This window comes from Paramormyrops kingsleyae, chromosome 4 (genome assembly GCF_048594095.1).
Source record: "Paramormyrops kingsleyae isolate MSU_618 chromosome 4, PKINGS_0.4, whole genome shotgun sequence".
In the NCBI taxonomy this organism is placed as follows: Eukaryota; Metazoa; Chordata; class Actinopteri; order Osteoglossiformes; family Mormyridae; genus Paramormyrops; species Paramormyrops kingsleyae.
Genome location: NC_132800.1, coordinates 30,349,865 through 30,369,859, shown reverse-complemented (window position 1 = coordinate 30,369,859; position 19,995 = coordinate 30,349,865). Strand labels below are relative to the sequence as shown.

Genomic DNA, 19,995 nt, shown 5'->3' with positions numbered 1-19,995 from the left:
GGACAGACTGTGGTCAGCACAGGAGTCCAATAAGAGAGCAGCTCGGGTTCAGGTCGGCCAGGCCGTTCCTCCCAATCACAGCCCTCCAGGTGTCACTGTCGTTACCCACGTGAGCGTTAAAGTCCCCCAGCAGGACAATGGAGTCCCCAGAGGGGGGGGGGGGGGGGCGCCTTCCAACATCCCATCCAAGGTCTCCAAGAACGCCGCAGACTCTGAACTGGTGTTTGGTGCATAAACACAGACGACAGTCAGAGCCCGTCCCCCGACTCGAAGTCGAAGGGAGGCGACCTTCTCGTCCATCGGGGTGAACTCCATCATACTGGCACCGAACCGGGGGGCTATAAGCAGACCCACCCCTGCCCTCCGCCTCTCACCATGGGCAGCTCCAGAGTGTAATAGAGCCCAGTCCCTCCCCAGGAGTTTGGTTCCAGACCCCGAGTCGTGTGTCAGCAGTCAAACCATGTTAGAAATAATCAAGCAGTAAAGCTGGAAAACAATCATTCTTAGCACACGATTTGTGTTGCAGAGCTAATAGATGAAGAAAAGTCGCAGTTATGTTGCAATTTAGAACTTAACTGTGTTTGGTTTAACAAAAGTTAATAAAAATATAATGGACACCAATCAACACCGGGGTGATTGTTCATATGCTTTTTATATACTGTACAGTTAAGTCATTGTTTTAGAAAAATCTCTTCTGTGATGCTGTGATGGCTCAAATTACTATAATATACAGTAGAGCAATGCAAAAAGTGGTTTTATAAGTGTTTCATTTTCCTAAGGGTGGGCTGGTGTGAACTCACAGAGAAATGCTGTGAGGCGCTGGCTTCAGCTCTCAGATCAAACTCCTCACCCCTGAGAGAGCTGGACCTGAGTGACAATGACCTGCAGGATTCAGGAGTGAAGCTTCTCTCTGCTGGACTGGGGGATTCACACTGTAAACTGGGGATACTGAGGTCAGTATTACTGGGTATCCCACACAGTAAACTGGAGATACTGAGCTCAGTCATATTTGTCAAGTCAAATAGTAAACTGGTATTTCACAATGACACTGCAACTGGGACACAGGTTAAACCACATGCCACAGGTATTTGACAGTACAACTGAGATAGTATTCCACACTGTAAATGGGAGATACTGAGGTCAGTATTACTCAGTTTTCCATGTTGTAAACTGCAATTATTGAAATATTTATTAGACCAGACATACTGTATTTGCTTAAAAGTAGTACTTTTAATTGTGAGATGATACAGCGAGGAAAATAAGTATTGAACGCGTCAACATTTTTCTCAGTAAATATATTTCTAAAGGATCTAGAAATATATTTACTGAGAAAAATGTTGACGCGTTCAATACTTATTTTCCCCGCTGTATTATTCATTGGAGAGTTTTTGTCTGTCTCTCTGCAGGCTGTCAGGCTGTAGAGTCACAGAAGAAGGCTGTTCTTCCCTGGCTTCAGCTCTGAGGTCAAACCCCTCACACCTGAGAGAGCTGGATCTGAGCTACAATCACCCAGGAGACTCAGGAGTGAAGCTGCTCTCTGCTGTACTGGAGGATCCCAGCTGTAAACTGGAGAAGCTGAAGTGAGTACAGAGTGTGTGTCTGACTCGCTACAGATACTTATGCATGTATGTGAAGAAGAGGCACCAATAAATAAATGGATACAGCAGTACTATGTTATGGCTTAATGGTTGTAATTGAAAGATTGCTGGATGGAATCTCCGACCAGCAAGGCGCCACTGAGGTACCCTGAGCAAGGTACCGCCCCCAAGCACTGCTCCCTGGGTGCTGAATTAGCTGCCCCCTGCTATGTCACGATGTCACATACGGGTTAAATGCAGAGGACACATTTTATTGTTGTGCACTGTGTGCTGTGGTGTGTCAACAATAACCACCGATCATTAAATTTTAATTCTAAAATTCTAAATTCTGCTTTTCCTATAGTGTGGACCACAGTGGAGAGTGCAGGACCAGACCAGGCTTACAGAAATGTAAGTGTGTTTGCAGGTTTTTATTAATAATACCATTAATACCATTTTATGATTGTATTCACACAGTTGTTGTGATGAGTGTGGCTTTTTGCACGGTATGTAGATGGATTTCCATGTTTGTGTTTAGGTGAGTTTCTCTGTGTGTGACAGTTTAGACAGCATCCAAACAGGGAAAGAACAAAACAGACAAAACATCCATCCATCACCGTAACTGCCTAATCCCAACTGGGGTCACGGGGGGGGCCTGGAGCCTATCCTGGGAACAAGGGGTGCAGGCAGGAACCAACCCTGGGCAGGTGCCTACACACACACACACACACACACACACACACACACACACACACACACACACAATTTAGCCTCGCCAATCAGCCTGGCCTGCACGCTTTTGGACCGTGGGAGGAAACCAGAGCCCCCTGCAGATACCCACACATACACAGAGCGTGTCACCTCCACACGGAAAGGACCCAGGATCAAACCCAGAACTTTCTTGCCGTGAGGCAGCAGCACTAACCACTGCACCACCGTGCCGCCCACAGACAAAACAGGCATCACAAAAATACTTTTAATTCATTAATCTTTTTTTTGTACAAACAAATACTGTATAGATGCTTATATCGTCTTTGTGTGGGAGTGTAACAGGGTTAAATATGTTCTGATACAGTTCTGCATCTTTGATTTCACAAAGAAATCCTTTGCATTTGTTCTTCATGCACATGTGGTGAGTTTACTTTTATGTTTTTGAGATTTGTTAGTATTGTCCTAAGATGGCACCCGTAGTCTCCCCCAAACCGGGAGAATGGTCTGGCTGCAGAACACTGGGCATCTCCGCTAGGAGGATCTCCACTGTGGGACCAGAAATCACATGATCTCCACTCCTGGGTCGGACATGATGTTATGTAAACTTCAGAAATAGAGCCGGAGTATATGATAGAGATATTATTATTATTGTTAATAATTATTATAGAATTATTATAAGAATTTGTATAAGAGGAGCTGAATGAAGTGGCCGGGGAGAGGGAAGTCTGGGTTTCCCTGCTGAGACTGCTGCCCCCGCGACCCGACCTCGGATTAAGCGGGAGATAATGGAGGGATGGATGGATGAATGGATATATGTACATGTATACTGTATGTGTGTCTGTATAATGTTCAACATTATTGCAATATTTTATATATAATTATAGCATATGAACGTATTATTATTGCTGTAATAAATCATAATAATGTATAATAACAACATAGGATATTATTATTATTATTATCATCATTATTATTATGATCTCCACCAGGACTATATCGTATCACTCTGTATAACGTAGGATATACCACCACTAGGGGGCGCGGAATCACATGACCTCCACAATAGCGTGGAGATGACGTCAGTGCAACATCGGGAACTAGCTTTAATAATCCAGCCTGCTGAGTTCTCTTTAGTAGCGTCGTGTCCGGGTCAGGAGTGGAGTTTCCAGCCCACAGTAGAGACGCTCCTGGCAGAGTCTGCAGCCAGATGTAATCAGTTCATGTTCATTATCTCTCTCTCTTCTAAACCGGCGCTGATGCCGGACTCTCTGCTCAGTCTGCGGGCAGCGCTGCCGTGAAGAGGCGTGCTGTTCGAAGGAAGGTTATATTTTAAAGTAAAGACACTGACTTTTAGTATTGATCTCAGGTGCCGTCTTGTGGTAAATATGCTTGTGGTGAATATGTCTGATGAATGTCGCTGCTGTGTAATTTTATTTACCCGTAATTAAGCTGTCAGTTTAGCTCGCGCAGCATTTTAGCGGCTCTTCCCGCCGCGTCGCGCGCCGTCCGACATTTCCTGAGCTATTTCATAAACTTCAGTTCCCGCTTCGTTCGGGGAAGCTGTGCTGTTTTTATATTGTACAGAAACATAAAGTACAGGCTGCCTGATGGTATTAATAATTCTCCCTCCTGCCTACAGACTCCTGCCAGCTGACGCTGGACCCCAACACAGCAAACAGACACCTGTCTCTGTCAGGGGGGAACAGGAAGGTGACATGGGGGGCAGAGGAGCAGCCATATCCTGATCATCCAGAGAGATTTGACTACTGCCCCCAAGTTCTATGCAGAGAGAGTCTGACTGGCCGCTGTTACTGGGAGGCTGAGTGGGATGGATATGATGCCCGGATAGGAGTGACTTATAAAGGGATCAGGAGGAAAGGATGGAGTGACTGTCTGCTTGGAAACAATGACAAGTCATGGGGTCTGAGCTGTGATCCTGACAGATACTCTGTCTGTCACAATGATAAACAGACTCTCATACCCATAAAGCCCTCAGGCTCCCGCAGAGTAGGAGTGTATCTGGACTGGGGGGCTGGTGCTCTGTCCTTCTACAGAGTCTCCTCTGATGGACTGACCCTCCTGTACAGATTCACCTCATTCACTGAGCTCCTCTATCCAGGGTTTTGGGTTTATAGAAACTCCTCAGTGTCACTGTGACGTGTTGCTGGTTCTCCTGGCAAAAAGGTAAAATCTCTGCTTTTTAACCTTTATAATCCTTTTTACTAGAGATGGGGAGTCGACTCCAAAAGAGTCGATTCCTCGACTCTCACTAGCCCTAGTGTCGGAATCGACTCCAGGTCAGGAATCGACTCCCAGTGTCGAGTGTTTTTTTCAAGTTCAACACAGCAGCAGTTCATTATAACGAAAAGATTATAATGAATGTAAAGATACAGAAATTAAAACAAAAAGATAAAGAAATGAGAGGAAAAAATAAGTAATGCCAGGAAAACAAAGAACAATAATGTATAGATAGTTTTTTTCTGTTGGGTCTGTTTTGCGGCTCAATCAATCATGATGTGGTTCAATACAGTCAATTGGTTGTGATTGGCACAAAACCCTGCAGTAGGTTTTACGAACCAATATGATTTGAAGAAGCTGCGATGTGAAAAGGAGGGGGATTTATAAGGTTTAGTTGATTAAACATTTTAGTATAGGAAACATTTGTATCCTCGCTCTTGACTCCTCAGGAAGCCTCCTCGTTCCTCGCCCTCCTCCCGGTGGAATTAAAGAATTTAGATGTCCTACATGAGAGCGGAGCTCGATCGGTTAGAGGGTCGTAGGACATACGAGCGAGAAGTGAGGAAACGAGGAAGCATATTGAGACGCACCTTCTGAATCCTGACCCTATTTTAATTCAAAGTAAAAGTCGATTCCATCGACTCCAAAATTAGGAGTCGGGAGTCGGAGTCGACTCCAAAAAAACCGGAACCGAACACCCCTACTTTTTACTATGAAATGTATGTTTGACAGAAATAATTTATTCTCTCTGACTAAAATGTAACTAAATGTAATCCTGATGAGTGGGGGGGCTTTCCCCCTCCCCTGTATATGTACATTTTATATATTTATGCCTATTTACTGTATTTCCTCCCTGTACAATGACAATAAAGACTCTGTTCTGTCCTATTAATGTCCTGCTTCAGCGTCACCCAAAGCATAACTGAGTAACATAATGAAACCACAGTCTGGTGGATTAAGTTAAATTCACTTTACTGCTGCAGCTGAACATAACTAACACAATGACACTAAATCAATGTATATAATAATCATTTAGCTGGAGACATAAGAGAAACAAAAAACTTAAAATTATATTTTGTTACTGCCCTGGTTAAAGTAAATAAAATAATTATTAATTTATTTTAAGTAATTAAATTTGTTTTATGAAATAACTATTTAAAGTAATAAATAATTAAGAGTACTATTTAGGTACTATATATATGTGGTTTGTGTGTGTGTGTGTATACATACATGTATATGCACACACAATTGATATATACATATATATATTCATTCATTCATACACAGACAAACAGCACCTGGATAGATCACACACACAAGTTTGTAATTATATCTTTCATTACTATGCGGAAAAATCTAATCAGCATAACGACCTTAACTGGGCGCTGAATATGGGTGTGTGTGTGTGTATGTGCACGCATTCTCTAACGGTGCTGTGTGCATGTGTGTGTACTTTAACCGGCCGCTGTATATGAGTATGTGTGTGTATGTGTGTGTGTGCTCTAACTGGTTGCTGTGTGTGTGTGTTCTCTAACCAGGCACTGTGTGTCTGTTTGTGTGTATGCACTCTATCTGGGTGCTGTTTGTTTTTGTTTGTTCTCTATCCAGCTGCACTGTGAGTGTGTGTTTTTGCTGTATCTGGGCACTCATTGTGTGTGTGCGCATGTGTGTGTGCTGTAACTGGGCGCTGTTTGTGTGTATGCTGGGACTGGGTGGTGTGTGTGTGTGTACAGTATGTGTGTGTGGGCGCAAAAGCTCTAACAAGTCGCTGTGAGTGTGTGCGTGTGAGTGTGTGTGTGTTGTAACTGGGCGCTGTGTGTGTGGCTGTTAACTGAGCGCTTTGTATGTGTGTGCTTGTGTACTTTAACCCCTACTCAGCCCTAACCTCACCCATAGGTAACCAAACAAAATACGAGACTTTTGGCATTTTTTACTCTTTTGTTTGCATTTACAGATCTTTGTGGGGACCTAAGGAATGGTCCCCACAATGTAATATACACCTAATCAAGAGTTAATCTGCACAGAAACACACACACAGCGCCCGGTTAGAGAACACAAACATGCAGTGCCCAGTTATACCAAACACTAGGGGTGTAACGATTCATTCATTTTCTCGATGCATCGATTACAAATCCTGCCGATGCATATGCATCGATCTTGAAACATGGATTTTTGAATCGTGAATCGTTTGTTTCAGTCAATAATCGATTTAATATTTTAAAATCGAATGAATCGCGATTATATAACGAATATACGATGGATAATTAAAAAAAATAAATATAAATCTTAAATTAGTTGCGTCTGCGACGTAAAGTGCGCCCTCACTGCAGTGGCGCAGTGGATTACGTCGCTAATCTTTAATTCGCGCCTGTTTGTTGTCATCTGAATAAACGCAGCAGTGCACAATGGAGGGCAACGAAGAAGAAGAAATTTGCAAGGCACCAGCCAACATGAGATCAAAGGTTTGGGATTACTTCGGTTTTCACAAAGTAAATGGAAAGATTGACAAGTCCGTTGCAGTTTGCAGACATTGTAAATCTGAGTTAAAATACTTTGGAAATACAACGAACCCTTAGCAACCATCTCCGCAGACGTCATGCCTTTAATATAGACACACCTGCACCTAAAGCAGCTAGTATTTCAGGGTCAGACGTGAGAAGTGCTACTCCTAACCTATTTGGTCAACTTCAGAGTCTTCCCGATAACACCCATCGTGCTAAAGCAATAACTGCATCTATTGCAAGATTTATTTGCAAGGATATGCGCCCATATAGCGTGGTGGAAAACACTGGTTTCCGAGAAATGATAAACACTTTAGAATCAAGATACAAAATACCCAGCCGTCAGTTTTTCAGTGAAAAATGCATCCCGGAATTGTATCGGTCTACGAAAGAGGAGCTACAGCTCAAGCTTTCTCAATCTGTCCGTGTTGCCCTCACGACTGATTCTTGGACGTCGTGTTCGACAGAGTCTTATGTGACTATTACCGCACATCTGATTTCCATGAACTGGCAAATGCACCATGTTTTAATCGCACTCTGTGTGGTGTTACTGCCCGTTGGACTTGGCCTGTTGCATTTCTGCACTTTGCTGTATTTACACACTTTCTTTGCTGTATTTACACACTTTCTTTGCTGTATGTACACACTTTGCTGTATTTCCTAAATGTTCAGGAAATGTGTGCAATGTTTACAATAAAAGCACTCATGGTGCATTGAATATGTAGAAGTAGTATTATTTTTCTGGGTTTACTTGCCTTAATGTATTTTGAGTCCTAAGAAGTTAAGCTATTGAACTGAAGTCCTGAATCAAGTTATTAAATCTATTGAATGGTAATGAATTTCCCAAAAAATGATTTTATTTGCTCAGATACAGATGTATACTAAAATTTACAGAATAGAATCGTTAATAATCGAATCGAATCAAATTTCATTGTTAATCGAATCGAATTGAATCGTTCTGATTTGCAAAAATCGTTTTTGAATCGAATCAAAAACCTCTGAATCGTGAATCGAATCGATTCGCTGTCTACCCAAAGATTCACAGCCCTACCAAACACACCCATGCACACACAGACAGTGCCCAGTTAGAGCGCGCATGCACATACACACACACACACACACACACACACACATACCCATATAGAGTACCCGGTTAAAGTGAAAAAACACACATACACAGCACCCAGTTGGACCGCACACACACACACACACACTCAAACACACAAAGCATACAAATTAAGGCATGTACACAGACACACACAGAGTGCCTGGTTAGAGAGCACACACACATGCCCATATAGAGTGCCCTCTAATTGGGTGCTGTGTGTCTGTGTGTGTCTGTGTACAGTATATGCCCAAATTTAGATGCTTTGTGTGTTTGAGTGTGTGTGTGTGCGTGTGCTCTAACTGGGCGCTCTGTGTGTGTATGTGTGTGTCCTCGTCACTGCACTGGGGCACTGGGATCCACACTGACCACAGGGTGGACTAACCTGTTGGCCACACCAACACCTCTTCCAGCAGTAGCCCAGCTTTCCTAGTTGGTCTCCCATCCAAGTACTGGCCAGGCCCAAAGCTGCTTCAGATGCATTACCTGGTCTGACCTGCAGGTGGCGTGGCTGCTGACGTCTCAAAAAGAAGATGGAGCCATATGTAAGTTTATATTTGTAACCTTACGATAGGTAATCCTTTTGTATTTTGTACGAGTGCACCCTCTACAGGCGGTGAGGGTGCTGCCCTGAAATGGAGATGACGTCACACATAGCGGGGAGGAAGCGGGGAGGAAGCGGGCAGTGGCTTCAGAGAGATTTATCTCTAAAAGGAAGGATTCTCCTTTCAAAGGCAGAAGGCATTTCACGTCTAACATACGCAGCCATCTCTTTAGAACCCGATAAAGCAATATGTAAAAAGATTGATCAACAATTATATAACTTTGTATGGAAAAATAAGACTCATTACGTTAAGAAATCTGTTTTATCCAACAGCTACATTAATGGCGGTCTTAATTTTGTTGATTTTGCAACATTAAACAATACCTTTAAGATTAACTGGTTGAGGAACTACTTGAAAAAACCATCCAGTATGTGGAATATTATACCAGAATATGTCTTTTCACAATTGGGAGGCTTGAATTTTCTATTGTTATGTAATTACAGTATTGAGAAGATCCCTATTGCTCTTTCTAATTTCCACAAACAAGCACTCTTAGCATGGTCTATGATTTTCAAACACAATTTTTCTCCAACCAGTTACTTCATTTGGAATAATAAGAATATATGTTATAAACATAAATCCCTATTTTTTGAGAACTGGTTTAAGAATGGTCTCAATCGGGTTAGTCAGTTATTTCATCGGAATGGTTACTTATTTACTTATCAAGAATTTCTTTCTCACTATAATTTTCCTGTTACTCCAAAACAGTTTGCCACTGTGTTTGGTGCTATTCCGAATGGTGTAACTATGTTATTTAAGGGCTATAACAGTGCTTTGATAAGTTCTGAAATGCCTCTCCCAGACCCAGTTGACACATACGTAGGTGGGATATGTTTTAAATCTACTTTGAAAAATAACAGAAATATTCGCTGTCTTTTTCTTAATGATTTGGTGTCCATTCCTTCAGCTATTTCAAAATGGAACAGATCAGTGGAAAATATTTCGTGGGAAAAGGTTTGGACGCTTCCTAACAGATATTTATTGGTGAATAAGGTTAAAGAGATCTCCTTTAAGCTTATTCATCAGTACTATCCTGTTAAAACCTTTATTATGTCAAAATTCAATTTAAGCATAGATGTGAACTGTACTTTTTGTGACTCGCAACCAGAGACTGTCTTGCATCTTTTCTGGCATTGTGTTTATGCAAGAAAACTTTGGCAAGAAATTTGCCAGTTCATTGTAAATTTTATACACAATGACTTTGAGCTTTTCTTTAAGGATGTTCTGTTTGGGATTTTCACTTTTGAGAAGAAATATGGGGATATTTACTTTCTCTGCAATTTAATTATTTTGCTTGCGAAATTTTTTATCCACAAATGTAAAGTTATGAAAGTTACCCCGAACTTTTCTTATTTTCAAGAAGATATTAAAATCTATATTAAATCTTTGTCTACCTCCTATAACAAAAAGGCAATTAAAACCTTAAATGTATGCTCACGTTTTGATGTTTTTCTATAATTTGTATTTGATTATTTATGTTGTGAGGAAAGTTTGTTAGTTATGTGATTATTTATTGCTGTATACTGTTTGGCTACCCTTGAACCCCTGGATCTTTGCCTTATTGTATGTTTTGTTGCATTTGTATTTCTGAGCAAATCTTCAATAAAAAAAAAAAAAAAAAAAAAAAAAAAAAAATCTTAAAAAAAAAAAAAAAAAAAAAAAAAAAAAAAAAAGGAAGCGGGCAGTTAGATACCGTCATCGGTCTCAGCCCTCGGCCCGGTCTGTTCGCTGTCTCAGGGAAGCGTCTGAAATTAAAAGGCACCAGCGACGCTGTTGTTAGATTAAGGACGTTTGGAAGATTTGCATTTCCGTTTTGTAATATGTTTTTTTGCAATAAATTAAGCAATGAACAGAAACTCGTGGATCCGTTTCTAAGGGACTAAAGGCTGAGAGTTAGACAAATGGTACCCGCACTCCCCAGGTGGCAAAACCAAAGTGAAGGTTAAAGGAAGGAAAAACGAAGCTTTTTGTCACTTCAGTCGATATACAAAGTCCATTTACAAAATAAAAATGACTGATCATATAATATTGAGATGGGAAGAAGTTTTCTATAGTAAATAAGCCTACGTAAATATCGTATGGATTGTAAAAGTAAATAATTTGAACTGAGATTAATTCATCCCCTGTTGCTTTTAAAAGTAGTAATACCGAATTGTAAACGAAACATGCAAAATACTTGACTGCTAAACAGTAACGATAATGTAGGGTGACCAGACATCCTCTTTTAGCCGGACATTTTTTAAGACCTAAAAAATGCGTCTGGGCATAATTCTAAAATTGTAAAAAGATTTCATTCGACTTCAGCCTCAAACATTCTTAGATTTGCGTTGCGTTTTCCTGGTACGATCTCAAACTAGCTACTTCGCCCTCCCCCTGCTCACTTTCACTCACTTTTTATAACCCTAAGGCATAAATCGAATGGACTGAAGGGCATTGAAGCACAGGACTGAATGCCAAGGAAATGACAGTTTTGTTGCTGTTGTTTTTTTGCAACTTTTACACTTTATTTTAACCTTTGGCCATAAAAGGAAATATGTCAAGTTATTGTTTAGTGCAAGATTCAGTGAAAAGTTACAAATCCTAACCCTATTGACCACTCTTGCTTATGGTGGTACTGGTATTTATGTTTCTGCATTTTAGTCGTGTTAAAGGCCATTAAAGTTAATTACCATACTATAGCTTAGTAGCCTTGACTAGTCTGTGGACACACTTGTATGCATTTACACGGCCATGGTGCCACATGCCCCCCCCTAAGTGTCCTCTTTTTCACAAGTTTAAATCCGGTCACCCTAGTGTTGGGTGAGTTGGTCTGAGCTATTAAAGTGTGGTGGCTGTTGGGTGGATCATGACTGAGCGCGATATGTTGGCTTCTGATGACCAGTGTATTCCTATGGGGCCAATAACACATTGCCACCAATGGGAGAAAAGGGGATGGGCGAAAAACAAGAAAAAGACGAATGGGGGTCCTATACCGATTTCATGTGTGTGTCGGGTTAGTTGTCCTGAAGTGTCGTATGTAAGTCAGGTGGCTCTGTGATAAAGCGTCACAAGCAGAGATACTTTGATTTCAAAGCTCACTATTCAGACGCCGGACAGACAAGCTGGAACCCCAACTAGACCACATGGGGGCGCACTACGCCTATGAGATACTTAGACCCCCCAGCGGTAGAGTAAAACCCTTACAGAGACACACTAAACAGGCTGGTGCTTCGTTCGTTTCAGCAACAATCAATTTCCTCCAATTTGTGTTTGTCATTTGAGAGGCGGACAAACCCTGTCTAGCGGGCAAGACTCTCTCTCCTTCCTGCCCTAATTTTGGTATTTTTACTACAGCTGATCTAGAGAAGCTTCCCAGTCATGTATTAGCTAAACATTAGATTAGATTCACACGGTTTGTGCACCGTCCAGCCAGGGAAAACAAGACACTGGACTGTATGTGAATGTTAAAGAGGCATATAGCTGTACAGCCTTTCCCCCTCCTGGGCAGATCCGATCACAACCTGGTTTATTTACTACCCACATGTCTACCACTAGTGAGGAGGCAGCCGGCCACGGTCAGGACAGTGAGAGACAATTAGGGACAGAGGAGACCAGAGCCGCCCTGCAGGACTGTTTGGAGACTACAGACTGGGAGGCTCTGTGAGCCGCATGGTGAGGACAGCGACAGTAGAGCTGAAGATCTTTGCCAGAACCCGACGGAACCTGACAGGACCTGAGGGGTTCGGTTGGGTTCGGACTTAATTTCTATCACTTTACACGGGCTTGCGCTCCGGCTTGTGCGGTAAATGAACAGTCAGGTGATGCGTTTCGATCAGCGCGAGAAAGATGTGAAAATGGATGCTGAGGAGGTGAACCAGAGGCTAGCCTCTGGCGATTACGTTTTGGTTGCACCGGCAGCGAAAGCATAGTCTGAGGTGTGAAAGTTTTGGCCGTGTGCATGATGAGAATAATGAGCCAGTGGGCTATGTTTAACATTCTGTTAAAGTACGACAGCAACACGACGGGGAATTCGTCACTGATACGTCATGTTGATCGAAGCTGTTCAACACCTGCCAGTGTCCAGGATCAACCTACAATCAAATCTTTGTTACGGCATCAAAACCCAAAAAGGTGAAACAAACGGCTTTTGCTGAAAAGACATTAGACCTTTTAATATCGTAAATGGCGGGGGGTTTGAAGGGCTGGCACAAGTGGGCAGTGGTGGCTTAATGGTTAGGGACGCGCACTTGTAATTGAAAGATTGCAGGTTGACCAGCAAGGCACCACTGAGGTACCCTGAGTAAGGTACCACCCCCAAGCACTGCTCCCTGGGCGCTGAATTAGCTGCCCCCTGCCATGTCACGATGTCACATATGGGTTAAATGCAGAGGACACATTTTGTTGTTGTGCACTATGTGCTGTGGTGTGTCGACAATGACAGTTAATCACTAAATTCAAGAACTATTTAATGTCGGGGCTGCGTTTGGGAGGGTTCCCGTAAACTCTATTATTCCCCGCCATGTGACAATTGCGAAGAGAGAATAATGGCAGAAGAAAAGAGGGCAGCTTTAATACAGAAACGTAAGACTTTGCTGAAGGATGAACAGTCACAATGACCACAGACATGTGGACAGAGGATTATGGGAAAGTTAGCCATTTGACAATCGCATGTTATTTCACAAGTGAGGATACAGAACTGGTGAATAAAACCCTGACAACTACAATGTTCCCATTGGAAGAGACAAAGACAGGAGAAAATATCGGACGGGAGATACTGAAGCTACTGATGACAAAGTTTGGCCTTGAGGCCTCCTCTCTCAGCAGAATTGTCTGGGTGACCGATGAGGGGGCAAACATTAAATTAGCTCTGCGGCCATAGCAGAGGCTGGACTGCATTGACCATGTCATTAATACGGTACTGCGCCATGGACTCCACCTTGCAGAGTTATCCAAAGCCGACGGTGCTCCGGACATAGGAGACAGCATTTCTGCTGCTAAATCGTTAGTGAGGTACGGTAAACAGTCGGGGTCGGCTGTGCAACTGGCAACAGCTTTGCTGCAAATGGGAGACACTCGGTTCAGTACGGTGTACCTCACACTGACTTCTATACAAGCCATTTATCATGAGCTCCATGAAAAGCTGGAGGAACGAGGGGAGAGTGTGTGCATTATATAATAGCACCGGACACACTGTTGCTTCTTGATAGACTTTCTGAAGCCAAGTATCCAACCCTTAATCGTGTGTCTCTGGTGTGAGAAACTGAAACGCCAGTCAGCTCGATGCCCTGGACTCCCCTCAGCAAGCTGTCGTGTGTAAACGGCAGGAAGACTGGCTCACGCGTAAAGTGATAACACAGGACCTCCACAGGATCGCAACATTCCTCTGGCCAAAATGTAACCAGCTGAGAATGTCGTCACACTCAGACAGGAATGCCGTATGTGCTCATGCCCGCACTCATGCCCGCACTCATGCCCGCACTCATGCCCGCACTCATGCCCGCACTCATGCCCGCACTCATGCCCGCACTCTTCTGCACGCCGTGGCCACAGGGTCACCAGATGTGTAGAGTCGAGACCCAGAGCTCTCCGGAGTCGAACCCACTCCTCCGGCAAAAAGAGCGGATTTTTGCGGAGTGGGAAAATATACAGCAAGCTGACTGGGAAGATGACGAGGTCACTTGCTACATTGAAACGGCTGTCATGGAAAATGAAATGGATGTTCTTGGCTGGTGGAAGATAAACAAACCATCCTACCCAAAACTTGCAGAATTAGCCAGTAGCAGCAGCAGTGAAATGGTGGTTCAGTGGTGCTGGACGCACCATTAGTGAGCGCAGGACCACACTGAAGCCATCTACAGTGGAGTCAATAATTTTCCTCCACAAAAACATGTAGCCTAATCTTGGTGAGTAAAGGTTTTTCAAATTATAACTAAATATTAATCGAATCTTAAATGCATAACGTAGACAGAGTATATAGGCTAATGTTGGCATTATTCTTTTATTCAATTTCAGTCGCGTTGAGGCCGGATTGTGGAGAGAAGCAAATCCCGCGGAGTCTCCCTCATCAAGACGTCACTCACCGCGGTAGGAGCTGAGACAACAGAAAAGACCCAAAGAGTGCCTTAGTCTAAACCTTGTAATATCTCCGTTGAAAGGAGTGACGTCAGACACCATCGAGAGGAGCTGATCCACCACAACAACAGCTACTCCCGGAGTGTGTCAGCCATCAGGGCGACCAGACCAATAATAGGTGTATCCACCTACAGAGATCTGGCTACTCCCTGGTCTGCATACCTCAGAAAGTGCCGCCACAAACATGCAGAGTTTACGAGAAGGAGGAAGGTCATCATGCCATGAGCCATACAGAGGGTGACGCCTCAGATCAGGACCCGAGTGCTGCCATACAGAGGGTGACGCCTCAGCACCACTTTCACTCCCCAACAGGCCTGAACCCCATTGGCTCTCCTGTGGTTTCATCTCTTCCAGGATGAGGCTCCAAAGCACTTTCCTCCATCCCCTTCATGATGTATGCGACCTTCTTATGGGCGGCTGCAGCAGAGCTGCTCCTGCAGAGAGCAGAAAGGTGTCCTCAGAGGTGTGTGGAGCTTTTATGGTGGCTAGAGGGTCAATCCTACCACCAACCCCCAGATTATTACCTGCAAGTGGGAGGAATGCTTATAGGTTTGGATGAAGTTTAATGTCAAACCCAGGAAAGTCATTGATATCACAGTCAACTTGATAATTAAATGAGATGCTGACAAATTACAGCATTCAGCTGCTTTGAATTTACACGGATGTCCTGAAGTGTAATAGCAGTGCAGTATAGTAAGTAGTAATTTACTGTTATCAGTTAAGCCTCCATTCCGTCAGGTCCAGTCTGTTCACGCTCTGTGTTCGAATTCCTGCACACCTGAGACTGACAGACTTGTTATACCGGCTTGTCTGCATCTGCACTTTGTTGTCAGTAACCTCTCCTTAACGTTTGGCATTTCTCTGCCTCATACAGCTTTCATTTTCAGTTTTCCAGTCCTGCATCACATGCCTTCTTACTAGTCACAGTACTGCTTCTTTTGCTGTCCATATTTTGATTTGCTTCGTAATGCCCCCTTCATGTGCCCTATAGAGCAAGAAAATATGAAGTGTGTTTATGAGAGCCCACCTAGTGAAGAAAATGTAATGTTATGCCCTATAAGGTGACCTAACAATGGATAATGGGGGCATTATGAATTGCCCATCTAGTGGAAGAACTGTGGCTCTCTGGGGTGCCCCTGTAATGCAGAGAAGAATTTCTCTGATGGGTGGGTGTCTGTCTGTCTGTCTGTCTGTCTATCTGTCTGTCTATCTATCTATCTATCTATCTATCTATCTATCTATCTATCTACAGTATCTATCTATCCGTCCCTCTGTCCATCCACTGCACTGTTCCACCCTCCTTTCACGCTGTCATGTGCTCTGTCACGCCCCATAACTACAAAAAAGCAAGTTGCTACATCTTTATAACCAGGAATTCCTGTCTCCAGAGCCAGTATCACCTTCTCTTGTCTGCCTTCCCATACGGTTCTGACTCAAGGTAAGACGGAGAATATTTTAACAAAATGTTATTAATTACTTTAGTAGTACTTTATGATTTTTAATTCTGGGACTAGAAGTGTGACATGCTGAAGACCAAAGTAAAAATAATGTTTAAAAAACTCTTGTGAATTAATTATTTTAAATCTCTTTCATTAGCCACATAAGAATGATACTATTAGTCATAACTATCTTTGCGCGTCTCAGTGTTCCTCTGTAAGCTGTTCTGTACAGGAATTCTCACTTACACAGTACTTTGTTACATTGGTTACTAAATAGACCAATGTGATAATAGTAATAAACTCCGGGCTCATTTTCCTTGATGTACGTGTTACACAGACTTACTTCCTGTTCCTTGCTGGACCTGTCTGACCAGCCTCAGCGCAGAGTATAAAATGGAAACGTATCCATTCATTTTCTTATTTTATGAGTAATTAAACTCTAAATTAAAATTTTAAAATTAACTTTACATCATATGTTTTGAATTTCCCTAACACAAGAGAGAAAAAGCCTCCAAACTTTTACTTATACACTTTAAAAAATTACTTAAAATTTAAATTTACAAAAACGAGTTACCTGGCTACCTCAAAAAAGATGTTTTGAGTATAAAGAACTTGAGATAAAAATATAAATAAAATTTTCTCAACGAAGGCAACATTAACACAGCAAGCCCAGGTGCTCAATTCAGATTTTCTGCTCAGATCCTATTTTTTTGCCTGTTCACATTATTTTCTAAAATGCAGCCAGTATCAGATTCCAGTGTGAACTGGCCACAGTCTTGCAATGACCTGCATGCGCAGAACAGTAACATGCAGCCGGTTTTTAGTGGAACAGCAGCTGCTAGCTCTGTACGGGGGGTGTGTGTGAATGCGGAATCTGAGGCAGGAGTACAGTGTCAAAAATCATTTTCAATTTAAGTTGTTTCAGTGTACAGACGCTCTTCTATTTACGAATGTTCAACTTCCGTGGCCATTTTGGACAGGAGTCCGTGAGCGATGAGCTCCACTTACACGTGCTGGTCAAAATTATGCATTTTGTGAATGAATGACCGTCTCATGCACTGACTGCGAACAGCTGACAGCCCCTCAACACGCCACGTGCGCTAGCTGTCTGTCTGTCTGTCAGCAGACCCTCTGGGTGACCAAATCAAAAATGAAACTGGAGCAAAACTATAGTAAACCCGGCTAATACTGTTATAATTGCACTGGAGTCTGTATTTGTGCTGAACAGTGCCGATGAGCTAAACGTATCATGCTGATCACTTTCTGTTCTGCCGCATTAACAGCAAAAACTGTATATTCAGCAACGTGAGGCGAAACAAAGAACGTTTTATATTTTATCGTGCAAGTTATTAGCTTTCTCTTAAAACGTAGGCTATGTAGTTATTAATTTATTTGTAATAAGGAATTTATAGAGAACTGTCATAGAAACAGTATGGATGGCATCAATAACTTAGCTGGCTTATATTTTTATATATTTTTACCGGATGTACGTGGCACAGCCATTCTAGATATCTGAAATGACGACGACAGGGAAACATACTGGGAAGCGTCATTTTCCCTATCAAGAATTCAATTTCGGATATCCAGAATGTTAATTCTGGATATCCGAAATTGAATTGTGGATATCTGAAATGGAAAGCCCAATAGACATGAATGGCAAAAATGACGTAAATTCTCCTAGGAAGAATGACATTGTGGATATCTGAAATGGCAATTGTGGATAGGGAGAATGTCATTGTGGATATCTGCAATACATATCCAGTTTAAAATTTTCTACATGAAGTGCAGGGAGACTATCAATTAATGGGTATGATTTAGTGTTGTTCTGTGCTATATAGTATAGGCTGAAACCTGCGGTTATCATTAAAAACAAAATGCGGTAATCGTAAAACAAACTTTAATTTGTGTACGACAATGAATATTAACAGGAATGTTAAATCTGTATTTGCATAATTTCAAACTTATGCTGGACTTTTATTTTTTAATTGATTTGTATTTCAAATAAAGTTTGAATCTGAACCTGTGTAGTTTTTTAAAGTAATAATGTTCCTGTCTAGAAAAGGGGGCCCTGCAGAGAAAGTTTAGGAATCACTTATCTAAGTGATGAGCCTAAATTTTGTGTTGATGCTTCTAAAATTTTCAGTAAGGAGCCCCAGTGCTACTAGTGAAGAAAGTCAGTCTGCAGCCCGGACATGAAATGTGTCAGAGTAACAGAATGGAGACCCAGTGCGCTGATTCAATGTAAAAGTGCTGAGTACTAGATATTGTTTATGTATGTATCTATTTACCCTTCATGTTCACAGAGGCCCCAGCAGGAATCATCTGGTCTGGATCGGCACAAAAATGGAGGAAGCTGCTTCTGAAATGCGCCCCCCTGTGGAGTGTAAGAGTAAGAGCACTGAGAGGTAACAGTGTTACAGCCACTAGCATGCATGTGTCTCTGGGTCTATAGTCAGGCCATAACATAAAGTAAACTGGGCTCCTAGCTAGGGCTGGCTGAGTGGGCAGCACTGTAATATGTGTAGCTTAATAAAAAGACCTCGACATCTTCTTTCTGCGCCTTTTTCTTCCACAGCCAGTTATTTCATACTAGAGGCAACCAACAGATCATCCCTCCTATACAAAATGGCCACATAACAAAAAATAAACAAGCAAACAATTATATAAACAGGAAAAACACTACCAAAGACCCGTCTAATGATGTAGCTTTTAACAATGATACTAAACCTTTCCTACAATAATGTAAATTTTAGGTAAGACAATTTATTTCACATTGAAGTTAACTGTAAACTACCCTGTTTACATCAAGAGCTTCCCAGCATATCAAAGTACATGAAGGCAGAGCAGAAGCTAAACAGCAGTGTGATGTCGTCCCCATTGTATGAATTATATTTATACCATGATGGTTTGTTTCCTCTCACTGCCCACAGTGTCCTGATGGAGAGAGCAGACTCCCCTGTACCCAGCTGTGTTTCCATGAAGAGTGACAGGTCAATGGGAGCTCCACTCAACTTCAGAGAGGGACCTTTTCCTACAGATCAAAGGTAAATGTGCATTTAAACAAACACTGTTTAAAACACTCACTCTCAGTCAAATGGCACAGAGACAGATAAAAGCTGTGACGAAAGAAACTTTATAATGAATGCATAAATTTTAACTTTGTCAAATGCAGTTGTCTTTGAGAAGTCTGTATTCTGTCTGTGTTCTACACTGTTCGACCAAAAAAAGTTGCCATTAGAATTTATTGTATAAAGTATAAATTGTTTTAAATAAATTAAGCTAAAGTCTACCTGCGTTAACAGTACCATCCTATAGGATTTACTGATTAATTGAGGCAGTATTTTTGCACTCACTTTGTCACTTTGTCATTTTTATGAGTAAAGTAAACCTTAGTTTAACAAATAATGTGTCCAGTTCCAGTTAAGATAAAGGCTCTTGTTCACCATCTGGTGCAAAGTGACACCAGGCATGATGTCTGTGTCTCTGCCAGCATGAGCCTGATGCTGCTTCCTGTCCAGCTGGGAGTTAAGGGCTTTACTCAAGGGCCCAAAGACATGTGACTGTTCTGCTGAGCCTGGGAATAAACCGGCGACCTTCTGATCACAGGCCCAGAGGCTTACTCTGCCGAGGCTGGGCGTAAACCGGCGACCTTCTGATCACAGGCCCAGAGGCTTACTCTGCCGAGGCTGGCCATAAACCGGCGACTTT

General features: G+C 42.3%; 1 protein-coding gene across 3 annotated transcripts in view; it reads left to right on the top strand.

Annotated features, from left to right (window-relative positions):
- The window catches only part of LOC111845184 (protein NLRC3-like), a 47,583-nt gene that overhangs the window by 12,489 nt on the left and 15,099 nt on the right, over positions 1–19,995 (top strand). Inside the window, exons 9-12 of one of the 3 annotated variants that reach the window (XM_072711103.1) lie at positions 780–953; positions 1,407–1,580; positions 1,942–1,988; positions 3,928–5,414. In XM_072711103.1, the coding sequence (XP_072567204.1) occupies positions 780–953; positions 1,407–1,580; positions 1,942–1,988; positions 3,928–4,445 (913 nt within the window). In that variant the 3' untranslated portion in view covers positions 4,446–5,414. Of the gene's footprint in view, positions 1–779; positions 954–1,406; positions 1,581–1,941; positions 1,989–3,927; positions 5,415–16,127; positions 16,287–18,590; positions 18,693–19,217; positions 19,332–19,995 lie in introns of those variants that run through there. The other 2 variants (XM_072711102.1, XM_072711101.1) reach the window with 2 other exon arrangements.